Consider the following 14,484-nt stretch of genomic DNA (forward strand, 5'->3'; position numbering starts at 1 on the left):
GCATTTCCTGCCAGGATAAAGTCACATAAAGCCGTTGTTTAAAGCCCAGGACATTTAAAATGTAATTTTAAGGCTGTGATTGTGCCAAAAAAAAAAATACTTGTACCACAAGACTTGTGTCTCATATTCCTTAATTCTCATGATTTATAATGTGAATTTTAAATTTTTTTAGTGTTTACAATTCCCCGATTAAATGTGAAAATAATACCAAAACATGAATGTGAGTATACTGAGCAAACTCTGAGAACTTATTCTGTTTTTTTTTTAAATAAGATTTGGGGCTTTTGGAGAGGGGGAACTTATGCTGCTTTAACACAGTTGTGTGTATTTGTGTTTTCAGCAGGTGTGATGGACGTCGGGCACGATGTGTGAGTCAGCTGTGAGTCTGTTCAGTCGTTAGCGGTCTCACTGGGCAGGATGACTTTTCTGGCTCACACTGCTCACTGGCAGTTCCTGGGCCTGGTTTCCGGGTTCCTGGCGTGGATCCTAATCATGACCACAGTCGGCCTCAACGAGTGGCGGCTGTGGCACGTGGCCGACGTGTCCGTCATCACCTCGGGTGTGGCGTGGGTGGGGATCTGGAGGGCGTGTTTCTACAGCCACGCCCTCCCCAGCATGGAGAACTGTCAGAGCATCAGCGTCTCGGCCCCCTTCGCTCCTGCGGAGATCCCCGCGGCTCAGGTGCTGATGGTGCTGGCGATGATCTGCGGCCTGGTGGGGAACATCACCGCTGTGGTGGCCATGAGGATGGTGTACTTCTCTTTAGAGGATCGGAGGAACGTCAGGCTGGTCTTCGTGCTGGCAGGGATGCTGTATGTGCTGACGGCGACGCTCTGCGTGGTGCCGCTGGCGTGGAACCTGAACTCTGTGCTGAACAACAGAACCATTGACTTCCCTCCTGAGTTCCAGCTCCCTGCAGCTCCGCTCAGGCAGCAGGTCGGCTCGGCCATCGGGGTTGGCCTCGCCGCCACCATATTGATGCTCGTAAGCGGGCTGATTTTTCTCAGCTACCGCTACGTCTGGGAGACCCTGAGCGCAGAGGCCCCCAGAGCCTCCAGGGTCCCGCTCCATGGTCCCTGGACTGAAACGACCCCGGCACAGAGGTCTGAATTACCAAATGGAGACAACCAGGGCCGAGATAATCCTGCATTTCACTATGGAGAGGTCTCGTGATGGAGAAACATCAGGAACATTTAAACAATGGATGGATTACTGAACAGGCCAACCAGGCACAGGTCCAGGGGCCCAAAGTTGGCCTCCATCAGCAAGATAGCAATGAAATTACTGTAATACTTACGGACCAGAAAGATACTCTAAAGGACCACAAAGAGATGCAAAACAACAACAATAAAAAGAAGAAAAACCACATCCTCTGTGTCTATCTCCTATGTAGAAGTGGTGGTGGGGCCTTTTGCATATCTGTGTCCAGGGGCCGTTGTCTCATAATACACCCATGATTTAACTAACTAAAAAATACTTGGATTTTCATTTTTTTCTTTCATCCACGGGAAAGTGACTTGGACAATGTCAGAGAAGAACAGTCAAAGTACAGTTAATCACAAAATGAGTTGCGAAATTACTGTAGGACCTACAGTATCAGTTTAGACTATATGATGTTATATTACCACAAACACTGTGAGCTAGATAACACTGATATGAGATGGTGCTTTAAAATATAGTATAGTAGATTTCAATGTCATTGGATCATAAACTGAAAAATAAAAAACTGATTTAAAAACATATTACACTGCTGTAAATACGGTCTCTAGATAGATAGATAGATATGTGCTTGATTGATACCAAGTTGGGAAATTCTTTTGTTACAACAGCAAGTTATACGGCATTGCAAAGGGGCAATAAAAACACAGAAATAAATGTATCACACTAGAAGAGGTAAAATATAAAATAAAGGACTTTTCCATATTCGTTAAGAATATATGTATCAGTAAAATATCTATAGAATATACACTTAAAAGAATACACTATAATACACTTAAATATACTAAAATAAAAATACTAACATGCTACAAAAAATGTGTGACACTTGCGTTTGATTATCAGGTAGAAAACCATCAACTTCCAGGATGCGCTGCCCAATTCCACTTACGCTTCAAAACAAGAAACAATATGGCAGCTGGATGTTAAAAACAATCCCGAAATACAGTTAAATGCTAAGATAAAATAAGTTTCTGCAACATTTAGGTGAGAAATAGGCAACTTAGATACATATTCTTGTTTCACATATGAGTAGCACTGCTCAGTTTTAACCAGCGCCATCAAAACAGTTTTCTTGTTTAATCGTATCGTATTATCGTATTACGGCTAAATAAGGCCTCGAAATATGTTTCTAAAGACATTTCAGACAATAAATAGGCAACATAGTAGCATCATTTTGGTTTATATTTAATAAAAGCTGCCTCGTTTTACAGCTTGGTTGAGTTTGAGACAGTGTGAAGAGCGGCAGGTGTCGCTCTTGATCTTTTGTACTCTTTGTGTCACAGCGGCGGGCACGCGAGAAGGCGGAAGTACGACCTGTAGCTCGAGCAACAGCATTAAAAGCAGCGAAAATCCGCCTCAGACGAGCAGCGTCTGGTAAACGTTTTTATCCCTCACAGGTAATGTACTCCTTAAAATAAAAGCTGTCTTTAGTCTTTTAAAAGGTCTAGCGTGTAGAATTTAGTGGATATAAGATCTGTCGTGCTGAAATTCACCCCTTTGACAAACACGAGACACGACGGTTTTTCACTGAAAACAACAGTAAAAGTTAAGAGAGTGAACCAAAACAGTAAAGTTGTGGGTCAGAAAACCAAAAACAAAGAGCCGAAAAACGTTTAACACTCAGTAGATCTGTGGTTTGAAAACATAACATACATACTCACTCCCAGCTCTCAAATACTGACTGTAGACAACGATGCTGTTTCCCTCTGGCGTCACTTTTGAACGCAATGGGACAGCGCGTTCATTTTAACAGTAACATGCAGTGTTTTTTCCAAATATGCATACATTTTCACACTAACTGTGCAGTTTCCACTCGTTTTATGCATCAGAGTTTCTGAAGATACTAAAAAAACCACAAAAAGCACTGAATCCATTAATCTAAAGATAAGGCCTTTATTGGTATTAAAATATCTTTAATCAGTCTTTAAAAATGTCTTAAAATGGACACGGGAAGTAGAATTTTTATGAATTGTGTTTCTGACACATGACATGTTAAAGCTCAAATAACTGCAAACTCTAAAAAATAAATAAACAAAAATAATAATAATAATAATTTACCATGTGTCACCAAAAATGTATGTTTATTTTACAATTAATATTTTGGCAAAATCCTCCCAAATTGTATGTAATTGATTCAGTTCATGTTGTTTTTAACATTTCAATTGTGGCTACTTTAAAACTGGTCTTAAATATAATTCTGAGTAGGGCCGGCTATTTAGATTTTAATTGTACTACTACTCTTACCAGTACTGCTCATCAATTATTGATCATTGGTCCTCTGTCATTGATCCGGTATTTCAACCATACCCTTTATTGGTTCTTTTTGGAATTTTTTTAAGAAAAGAAAAACAAAGAACGAAATTACCATATCTTTATTTTCTATGTACCACCACTGATTTGTTGTATGTATGTATATTCAGAAAAAAAAAAAAATCATGGTTTGGCTTTTAAAAAAAAAGTATGTTTCTATGTATGTCACATGACATCTGTCACTACAGCGTTTACATTGCATTACAATAAACTAGTATATAAAGGTATAGAAATATTTAAAAAAATGTGCATTATGCTTCAATTTCACACCAGTGTGTAAAAAATTTAAAATGTTATGTATAACGTGGAGTATGTGATGTGTTTAAAATATAATAATATTTGCTTTATGCAACATTACATTGTACATACTAGTATGTAAAGATAAAGACGTATTGAAATATTCGTGTGTTATGCTCTAATAAACATGTGGCTCCGGTGAAGTGAGGAGCTGCAGCTTTGTGTTTCCAGAGTTCAGGGCCGTGTTCATATCTGCAGATGTTACAATAAACTTTATCTCTCCAGTGTTATCCAACAGAGCCGTTTGGAGTCCCGTAATGACCGATCAGCGTTATCGCCAGTCCGTCTGGGGGAGGTGACATGACAGGCCAAGGTGTGGGCTTCAGACGGGGCCCCATGTGAGGAGGGATCTCAGCGGTCAGGTTGACCGGGGGGCCTTCTCATGTGACCTGGGTAGGAGGCTGACGAGAGCAGGCATGTGAGTACGGAGAGGGGGCCGCCTCACAGCCCTGATTGTTGCCAGGGAAGACACACACACACACACACACACACACACACACACACACACACACACACACACACACACACACTGTGGCCCAGTGGCCCGCTGCACCTCTCTGGAGGCGGCTCGCTGCTGAGAAACAAAAGACCTTCTTCAGCCGAGTGCAGCTCTCTGTCAAAAACACAAGTCCAACAAGTGGATGAAAGGTAGACCTGATTCATCGCAGACTCTGTGCCGTTAATCTGTAACAGCAGAACGCAGATATTAATTTAACCCAGTATGACTGAATATTATTCAAAAGCATTCCTCCAGATAAGAGATTTGGGGAAAGTATTTTAAATAATTCTCCGTTTCTGTCTTCACTAACCTCCCACCTCTCAGTTGCACATTCCCCTCCACAGATAAGCCTGACATAATACCCTGAGCTGGTTCTGTTTTATCTAATCGGTCACGCTAAGTCATCGACTCTGTCAGCTATGAGGAGAGCTGATAAGGCTCTGAGAGAGGAAAGCGATCGAGCAATTAAATTAAGATGAGTCATATTAAAAAATGTTGCCATAAGTCAGACGTACTGTCGGTTCACGTGGAGTTTTATTCACAGTTATTCAGATTGGACAGGGACGATTGGTTGTAAAGCTCAGAGCAGATGAACGGTCAGGTCATATGATCTTTTATCATCTTTGGAGATTCCTGCAATCATGAGATCGAGATCAGATAAATTTTATTACGGTCGGTGCTGTCTCCAAGTGTAGAGAGGAGGGGACAGATAGCACAGATATCTGAAAGATACTGTGACTGATCACTTTTCAGATTTAGATTTTGATATATGATTTATTTGTCAAATATAACATTTTGTAAAGATGATTGTGATTTTTGTAGACAAATGCAGTGTTTAGATGGTGTCGTGTTACAGACATGATTCATTTAATAATTTCCTCTCTTAAAGGGAAACTCAGAACAGTTGTATTGAGACCTTTGTGGCCTCAGAGGGGGCTGTGCAAAATATCTGTTAAAAGTCCTCAAGTGATGTCACTTGCGTCAGCGTTGGTTAGAGATGAAAACTTTTGTAAAAAGTAAAAATAAAAAAATCTTTAGGGGAGGAGTTAGAAAGACGTTAAACTGCCGGGCCTCTGTGATCCACAGGAAAAATACCTGAAAATTATTTTATTTTAAAGGGGGGGTAATTTATATTTATATTTATAAATAGTATTATGGGGAAAATACTTTTTTAAAAAATTTATTTTGAGCTTTATTTGGCTTATTTGTCTTTTTAAAACTTTTTTTCTTATTATTTTCAGGTATTTTTCATGTAACTTTTAACTCATTTCTCACTACTTTTTGGGCTGAATCTTGTTAAGTTGCTTATTTTCTACTCTGTGTTTTTTGCAAGAAATAAAACCAATTTTCTCAAGTTTAAGGGGTTGATGGCACATTTTGCAAAGACAACTATAAACCCCCTTAAACCTTCCTTTTAGGCATTATAGATTTCACTGCCGCTGCCCCAAAACCACACAGACACCGTCCTATTCAAATTACAACCGAGGGTCAGCGTCAGCTCCCAGCGTTCAGCAGGAGGGCTGAATGATGAGCTTACTGTCCTCTTATTGCTGACATCAGGTGGAAGACACCGCTGGGTCCAAAAGGACTGTCTGTCTGTCCATCTTAAAACTTCAGTGCAGCGGCTGCAGTTTGACTGCAGTGTTTTGGACTGGACTGAAGAGTTGCATGCAGATGTCCTCATAAGGTCTCTGCAGACACTTGTGCTCGTGGGCAGATGATGCCGTTATGTCACATGGTTCAAAGCGAACCCTGTCAACCATGCAGATATGGAAACCATGAATCGGCTCTTAGTGAGGACTTGATGGTCTTCTTTGCCCGCCCCCCTACCCCTGAGTCTAGGATTGTCACTTGATCCTCCTCTGCTTGAGGCTAAGATCACAAAATGAACAAAAAAAAGTCAGTATCTCTGTTTTTGCGTTTTAGGGCTCATTTCTTCTTCCATTAATCATCTCACAACCCCTCAGAGTTCTCTTGTGGAGGACACTGACCCCAAAGCTGGGAACCACTGAACTGGATTGGATTGATGTGAATGTGAAAACTTCTCTGTACTCATCAAAAAGTACTTTTTGATACTTTATTTTGCCAATAATAATTCTGTACTTAAATGTAGTAAGATTTTGAGCCTTTACTCGTAATGCAATATTTTCTCATTGTCATATTAGTACTTTTCTTCTCACTCCGTCTCATCTTTGCCTGTCAGATAAGACTGATAAGGGGATTTGGTTTTTGTGAGGCTGTGGGAGCGTTATTGTGATCTTTTATCTGTTAAGAAGAGTGTGTTGAGCAATGGAGGACTGATTTCACAAAAGTCTAACTCCTGACAATCATATCTCATCGTAGTTTGAACTCAGGATTTGAAGACTCTCCATCTGAACTGTCAGTGCAGAGGCTCACGTTACAGTCAGTCATTTTACAAAGACAACAAATAATTTATATCCTCCGCGCTGCGAGCACTTTGCTTATCGACCCTTTGGGGTGGGTTTGTTTGTTGTATTTAAACATAATTTCTCATGAGAAGATGACATGTCATTTCCTATGTGATGTCGTTTTGCCCGGCTCTGCAGCATTACGGTAATCAAGACGAACATCTCTGCAGTTGTTTTCGCTGCCTCCCCTGCTGATAGCTGCCCTCACAGTGGGAGACACTAGGCCCTCCCTGCAGCCTGTGTGGCGTCAGAGGATAAGGAGGTGCCTCTCAAAGCTCTCCGGCTCTGTGAGGCCTGACAGAAACACTTTTATACCCTCAAAAGCAAAGCACGTCACGGCTCGGGCCCCCTCAGGCAACACATGCTCTTGTGACAACTTCATTATCTCTAATTAACTTCAGTTTATAAGTGCTGACTGTACATAAAGCACCGTCATCATCCTCCTCTCATGCAATAACACATTCATGCCACTGTACCCGTGTCTGTGTAAATGATACAGACAGTTTTTGGAGTGCAAAGAGCGGCGGCGCCCTCTGACCTTGGCAAATTTGTGTAATTATGTCAAAGTGGGAGCCGCGAGGGCAACCTGTTCTACATTCTTCACAGTACACGCCGCCCATTAGAGCATTCATTAAACACAGCTTAGCTCAGCAAGTGACCAGGAAATCTGATGGAATTAGTCTCAAGCTGTGTTTCCACCGCCGCAGACGCACCTGAAGGGACCGACGCGGCTGTTTTCAGCCTCCCCAAACCAAAATAGGTTATAGGTTTATTTGACTAATAGACGACCGGATGGGGAAAGAGCAAAAGAGCAGCCATGTTTCCACTGCTGACATAACTGAGGAAAAATATGTTGTTTGTTACGTTACCACGTCATTATATTCCAACAGAGAATACAACAGTTGCATAAGAAAATTCCTTTTTTACATGAAAAAAGAGTCTTTTCAATAGAATTTCAATATAATTCTTTATGTGAATCATCTGAAAAGTGCTGCACATTACAGCCCTTAAGCAAACTCAACCAGGCACAGAATAATTTGTGCTTTCTACATGTTTTAGTTTGAAAATAATTTACAATTACAGCATTTCAAAAGCTAAAATGTTCTGTTACAACAGACTAGAAATTCTTCTTTGTTGGCACTGATAAGAGAAAGGTCCTGAAGCCACCCTGGATTAAGGAGTATAAAGCATTTTATAAAACATATCTTTAAAAAAATATTCATTTCTACCAGTCACAGCAGTTTCTTTTAAAGGTCCAGTGTGTAACATTTAGGGGGATTTAGAGGCATCTAGTGGGGAGGACTGCAGATTGCAACCAGCTGAAACTTCTTTCATTTAGGATTTCTTTAGTGTTTATTGTTGCTATTGAAAACCACTGAATAAAACTGTAAATCAGTGTTTTTCTGAGACTGTTTGGCTTGTCATAGACAGGTCATAAGCCGAGCACCCTCTGATGTGTGCTCACCTTTTTTCTCTGATAAACTTATATCCAGATGTTCGGGAGGTTTTTACATGGAGCCGAATTATCCGCAGAAGTGTATTCCTCTCCAAAACAAATGGACCAGTTGATCAAAACCAGTAAAAACACAAAATAAAGCAGTTTCACATTAAAAGTCATGTTTCCTCCAATACTGTTTGGCTTCTCGGAGATGGGCAGCTGTCTTACCTCATGCTCATATATTCTCACCTTTTTTCTCTGACAACTTGTGATCCAAACATTAAGGAAGTCTTTATTTGGAGCCGAATTATCTGCAAAGGTTTCTTCCTCAACAAAACAAATAAATCAGGTGATTCAAATAGCTTGAACCACTGAATAAAGGAGTTTTATGTTAAAACACAGCATTCTCCAGTGCTGTTTGGCATGTCAGAGATGGGCGGGTGTTCTATCACCCTTTTTTCTCTGACAACATAAAATCTAGACAATCAGGAGTTTTTTTATCGGGAGCCGAATTTTCTCTCTTTCTCTCCAAAACAAACAAACCAGGTGATTCAGACGTAAAAACACTGAATAAAGCAGTTTCACACTACAAGTAAGTGTTTTTTCCAGTGCTGTTTGGCATGTTGCAGGGAGGATGCTAACTACAATGGTCAAAACATTATGCCAATCATATTATATTCAATTTCTGCCCATATGTCCCCCTCAATCTTAGACACGGGACCTTTAAAATGCAATGTTGGATTGTGCAGGTGAATCATTCAAAATAGCTGCAAATTCGCTGAGGATTTGTTGTAGTCTACAAGGTCTCATTTAATCAGGCGATAAAGCAACCCTTACACAGGATCTCTGATATAAAACCACATCATTACTTGAAAGCAGTTTGAAGTGCAGCTCTACAGGTGATTGTGATGTGCTGTCAGTCTCTACTCTGGTAAATCTCTCACGATTCGTCCCTTAAACGTACTCCGAGCGTTTCTTGAGGGAAACATCCGTATGCATGACCTGGTATCTCCTCTGCAGCACAGGCTGAGGCTCCACCTGTGAGCATAAGCAAGAGGTGACCAGGAGGAGCCCGGCCACTATGAGAAGAAATCCTCCGGCCCAGCCGCAGAACAAGGCATCGCCAAACTCCCACCGTGGCACCACATCGGGCACTTTGTCATCAAAGAAATGTATCACGGCTAAATGTGCCATGTAGGACACGGGGATAAGACACAGCACGCCAGAGATCATCCCCAGTACCCCTCCTAGGATGGTTAAAGTCCTCTTGGTCCTGCAGCCTCCGCGCTCTTTACAGCTGTTGACCAGGTGGAGTCCAGGTATGGCTACCAGCATTCCCAGCATGCCCACAGCAAGGGAAGCGCACATGAACATGCGGGCCAGCTTGAGGTCACTGGAGAGGCCCAGCAGGCTGTCGTAAGCTCTGCACTCCATCCCCCCGATGTCCTGCACCACGCACGTCTCCCACAGGCCCAGCTCGTAGCTCTCCACCGGCAGCAGAGCGGTGGACATGGTCAGCCACTGCGGTAACAGAGTGGTGGCTAAAGCGCACAGCCACGCTCCGACGTAGACCAGCATCCCCAGCAGCTCCAAAGCGCAGGCGCACGTGTCCATCTCTCTCGCTCTCCCTCTCTCTGACCTCCACGCTTCACAGAGTCTTCTCCGGCTGCACTTCAGATGGAGACGGACGTCCACTTAGGACAGAAGCTGCTGCTCACAACACCTGATAATTAGACTTGACCGCTCCGGCTCTGGACTCTTTCACAAACAGTCCCCACTCGAGAGGAGCACACATCTTCTGCAGCAGGGAGGAGAGGGGGCCTGACGCTCGGCCCTCCCCTTTGCGGTCCTCCTGCTTTGGCTGCTGTGCCAATGGGCAGCAGGGGCAGAGATGGCCAGTGTCAACAGCAGGCCACGGGGGATCACATTAAATGTAGACAGGATATTATACCATGCATTTCTTATGTAACAGATTAACTCCATGATGTCAATTTTTTGCATCCTGTGTATAAATAACAAATTACCATGGAACAACCTAATCAGCACAGTTGGGTTATTATTTACAAACAAAGATAAGCTTCTCAAAACTGGATACAGTTCTGGAGCAAGCACATATGACACCCTCGTCAGGCCCCCACCCCTCTCCTCTGAAAAGGTTATTATTATTATTATTATAAATAATAACAAACATTAATAATAATAATGATTATATTATTATTATTATTAATGTTGTTGTTATTGTTATATATTATTCACAGAAACGTATAAGAAATCTACTTTAATTAACAATTTAACAAAAATACAATAAAAATTAAAAATCAAAAAAGTTAGCAAAATCATTATTTTTCTTTTTTCTTTTTTTTTTTAATGCTGCGCCCTGGATGGCTTTTGCCGCTGTGTCGGACTTAGGTGTGTGATAAAAAAAATCTCTGTCTTGTAAATTTAGCTCCTCACAGTTTATAAACACACATTATGCAAGAAAAAAAAAACTCCATGGAGAGTGAAATTTTTTAATGAAACACCTGTCTAGTTAATAATAATAATAATGATGATGCATGACTTTTTTTGTAGAATGGATTATATTCATAAGTTTGTGAGGGCAGTTGTCACAGTCAGGCTTTTAGCTGCATGTGACTGAAAGAGAAGCAACAGTGCAGCTTATTGTGCGCTCTCATATGAACACTACGTGGCCCGTGGGAAATGACCGTAGGAGGCGATAGATCAAAGCTCTGATGTGAGAGAAATGCTTCCCATGCGTAAACACACGCAGACCAACACAACCGCAAACAAACACACAAGCAAAAATGTACAGATAAAAATCCTCGGCCTGCCTAACTCCTCCTCCTCAGCTGACTGCACTGACGTCTGCACAGAGGTGCACGTCTGCTCGGCTGCACACGCAGTCAGGTGTCAGTCTGCAGAGGGGACTGCAGTTACTGTAAAACCAAACTCCAACAAAAAAAATTTTTCCTCCAAAGTCGCAGAAATAATTTTAGAAGAACATTTCCTCCGTGACACAGAAAGGGAGAATGTGCTCGTCGTAATGAACACCGGTTTGGCGACAGAAACTCCCCCTTACTGGAAATTCCACTTGAATTTCGTGTCACTCTGAATTTAAGTCACTGCAGCAGAAACCTGAAGAAAACTATGAGGAAATCAGTGTTGTTGCAGTTCCTGCTGGGCACAGATAGAGGTCAACAAAGGTCCTGGATTACTTAGAAAATAATCATTAAAAAAAAAAATGAATTCTTATGTTATAAACCCTTTGAAACTTGAAATTGTTTCAGAAACATGGCCCCAAAAATAGCAATAAATTATTAAAAAGTTACAAGAAAATTTATTTTCTCTCAAATTATAATGATAATAAATATTTTTTGGACATTTTACCTTTAGGTTTTAATAATTTTCTAATAATTATTCCCCATTTTAAAACTAACGGTTCATTTTCGTGGACACCTTTTATTAATTTCTTGCATTTTGTGAGAATTTCTCATCAAGTTGGTCATTAACTTTTTTCCCAATGTTTTTGAAAGAAATCAAACCAATTTGCTCAGGTTTCAGAGCTTTTTTTTTTTTTAATGGGAAGAAGAAAATGAGCAACTTATAAGAAATTACCTTCAAAAAATAATAATAAAAAATATTATTTATTTATTATAGTGTTAGAAAAACAAAAACAAGTAAAAAAGTAAAAGAAAATTAGCTGAAAAATCTATTTAAAAGGGAAGTGGGAAAAAAATTATCTGACAAAAAGTCCATAAAAATAATAATTCTGTAAAAGAATCTTAAGTATACATATACGTATGTATATATACAGTGTTCCCACAGTCATTACACATTTTCCAGGCCTGGAAAAGTTTTTTTTCATTTTCTGTGGATATTGTCCATATAATTTAACCTAACAGGAAATGTATTTTCTAGCTGCCAGCAAAACGTTTTGTTTACCATCACATATATTTCTTCATTTTCTCCCCGATCTCCATGACTCCTGCGATGTATGCCAGCTAAATGCTGAATGCCAGAAAAATGTGTGGGAATCCTGCATTTAATTCTGATAATTATAAACATAGTTTTCTCAACATTTGACTGATCAAAATATATTAATGAAATTTCAATCAGAGTAATAATAAAAAAATAAAAATAAAAAGGCACAAACAGCATCAATAATTACAGACTGCAATTCCACCAGACTGGATTAAAACACTTTTGTTAACCCTCCTCCACCACCATTTATCTTTTGAACTGTGTAGTTATTAATTTGAATAATTTTAAGTACACATTATTTTCCCCATCAGTATTAGGAACATATGCATTCGTGCACGTGTGTTCAACAATGTTGACCAATTTTTTTTGTTTGTTTTGCTTTGTTTTTTAAGCTAAACTTATGGTTTCAGAAAATGAAAAAAAAAAAAAGCTGTTAAAAAAAAAATCTAGCATTTCACTTATATTTTATTTATTCCATTTCTGAGCCATTTTCCATTTGAATGACAATCAAATAATTGTTTTTTGTTTTGTTTTCTTCATTTCTGTTTCTGAAATGAAGATTCAAAGACCAAAAAGTACACTGACCCTTTCCTCAGTTCAATGTTTTATTTATTTATTTATTTTATTGATTTATTTATTCATTTATTTATCTGTTTGTATGTAAAGCACTTTGCGCTACATTATTTTTGTATGAAAGGTGCTATACAAATAAAGTTCGTTTGATTGATTGATTGATTGATTGATTGATTGGTAAATATTACAGTAATGTGTCTGTTGCAGACAGCAGGTGGCGCTGTTGTTTCACTTTATGAACTGCAGTCAACAGCAACCCTCTCTGTGTTAAGGAGGAGTTGCCCACACATTTAAAACTAAAGTTGTGAAAACTATTTATGCATTTATTCATTTATTGATTTTATGCGGTGGCACGTTTTCACACGACTATAATAATAATTTACATATTTTAGTTGTAAAGTTTTCGGTTAGTTTTGTCACGTGAATCCACAGGTTGCTGTCGTTTGACACTTTCCTAAACCTGCTCCTGCTGCAGCCGCTGTCTCCTGTATCCGCCGCTGCTGCAAAAGTAAAACATTAAATAAACGTTATCAACGTTTGTTTTCACACTTTCATGAAGTGTTGAGCTCTTGCAGTTTTCCTATTGGACGGAGCAGCCGGATCAGTCGTACGTTGGACCGTTTATGCAAATCAGCGCAGCCCGAATATGGACACGGAGGAATGAAATATGGTGGAGGAGGCGAACATGGAGGACCGAGGACCGTGAGAGCTCCGCCGAAGACCGTTTTTGGGGGGTTTGTTCGGAAGAAACGTGGATGTACTTCCAGCGGGGCTTTTTCGGTGGATAACTTTGGTGGAAACTTTCGTGTTTGCGTCTCTTTTTCTGTGCGGCGATCAGCGCGTCGAGGTCGAGTTTGTTGTAATGCAGTGAGGAGCGACTTTTTCGGGGGGATAAAAGCAGGGCAGAGGGCTCTCACCATCCCGACGCTATGCCGTGGGTCAGCGGCGGTAAGCGGAGAGAGAGCTCGGAGCTGCCGCTGCCCGCGGGCTGGGAGGAAGCCCGGGATTACGATGGCAGAGTGTTTTTTATCGACCACAACACCCGGCAAACTTCGTGGATTGACCCCAGAGATAGGTATGCTGAAGGCCTGCGAGGATCTCACACACTCACACTAACACAGCAGTTTAATTCAGCTTTACTGGAGGAGATGCAGGGCGGAGAAGTGAAGGCAGTTTTGTTTTTTTGGGGACCAGGGCAAAGTCTATCCATGCCCTTTAATGCAGTGATACTCAGTTTAAGGCCCGGGTCCCTATAAGGGTGCTGGGTGGTACTCCAGTCATTTAATAATTCACAGTAAAAGTAAAGTGATTTGCACTGGGAATATTTTTGTTGTATCTTCAGTGTACAGAAGGTGCCAAAGTGCATAAAACAGCATCAACATAACAGAGTTTGTGTTCAAAAAAAAAATCGCCGCCCCGAAAATCCTAAAAACGTGCTAAAATCTTAGAAATGTCCTAAAATCCTAAAAACTTCCTAAAATCCTAGATATGTCCTAGAATCTGAGAATTTCCCCAAGACCCAAGAAATGTCAGAAAAACCTAGAAATGTCTTGAAACGTAATAAGTCAGAGAAATGTCGTAAAAATGAGCTTAAAATCCTAGACATGTCCTAAAATCCTAGATATGTCTTAGAATCTGAGAATTTTACCAAAATCTTGTGAGTGTCGAAAACTTAAAAATGTCTTAAAATCTGAGAAATGTCCCAAGACCCGAGAAATGTCAGAAAAACCTTGAAATGT

The 14,484-nt window shown here is 40.4% G+C and overlaps 3 protein-coding genes across 3 annotated transcripts in view; 2 read left to right on the plus strand and 1 right to left on the minus strand.

Annotated features, from left to right (window-relative positions):
- Positions 1 to 417: 417 nt before the first annotated feature.
- On the plus strand, positions 418 to 1,500 carry LOC121940964 (claudin-34-like). Its single transcript, XM_042483648.1, has one exon. It carries the CDS (start codon positions 418 to 420, stop codon positions 1,171 to 1,173), a length of 756 nt encoding a protein of 251 aa, XP_042339582.1. The 3' UTR covers positions 1,174 to 1,500.
- Positions 1,501 to 8,323: 6,823 nt separating this feature from the next.
- LOC121941176 (putative claudin-24) lies at positions 8,324 to 10,326 on the minus strand. Its single transcript, XM_042483904.1, has one exon. It carries the CDS (start codon positions 9,803 to 9,805, stop codon positions 9,146 to 9,148), a length of 660 nt encoding a protein of 219 aa, XP_042339838.1. The 5' UTR covers positions 9,806 to 10,326; the 3' UTR covers positions 8,324 to 9,145.
- A 2,934-nt stretch (positions 10,327 to 13,260) lies between these two features.
- The window catches only part of LOC121940965 (protein WWC3-like), a 45,254-nt gene continuing 44,030 nt past the window's right edge, over positions 13,261 to 14,484 (plus strand). Inside the window, 1 exon segment of the mRNA XM_042483649.1 lies at positions 13,261 to 13,820. Coding sequence (XP_042339583.1) covers positions 13,675 to 13,820 — 146 coding nt within the window. The 5' untranslated portion in view covers positions 13,261 to 13,674.

This window comes from Plectropomus leopardus, chromosome 3 (genome assembly GCF_008729295.1).
Source record: "Plectropomus leopardus isolate mb chromosome 3, YSFRI_Pleo_2.0, whole genome shotgun sequence".
In the NCBI taxonomy this organism is placed as follows: domain Eukaryota; kingdom Metazoa; phylum Chordata; class Actinopteri; order Perciformes; family Serranidae; genus Plectropomus; species Plectropomus leopardus.

Bases quoted from the DNA above. Each gene is read 5' to 3' on its own strand.
- LOC121940964 (XM_042483648.1), top strand. From the start codon at position 418: ATGACTTTTCTGGCTCACACTGCTCACTGGCAGTTCCTGGGCCTGGTT.
- LOC121941176 (XM_042483904.1), bottom strand. From the start codon at position 9,805: ATGGACACGTGCGCCTGCGCTTTGGAGCTGCTGGGGATGCTGGTCTAC.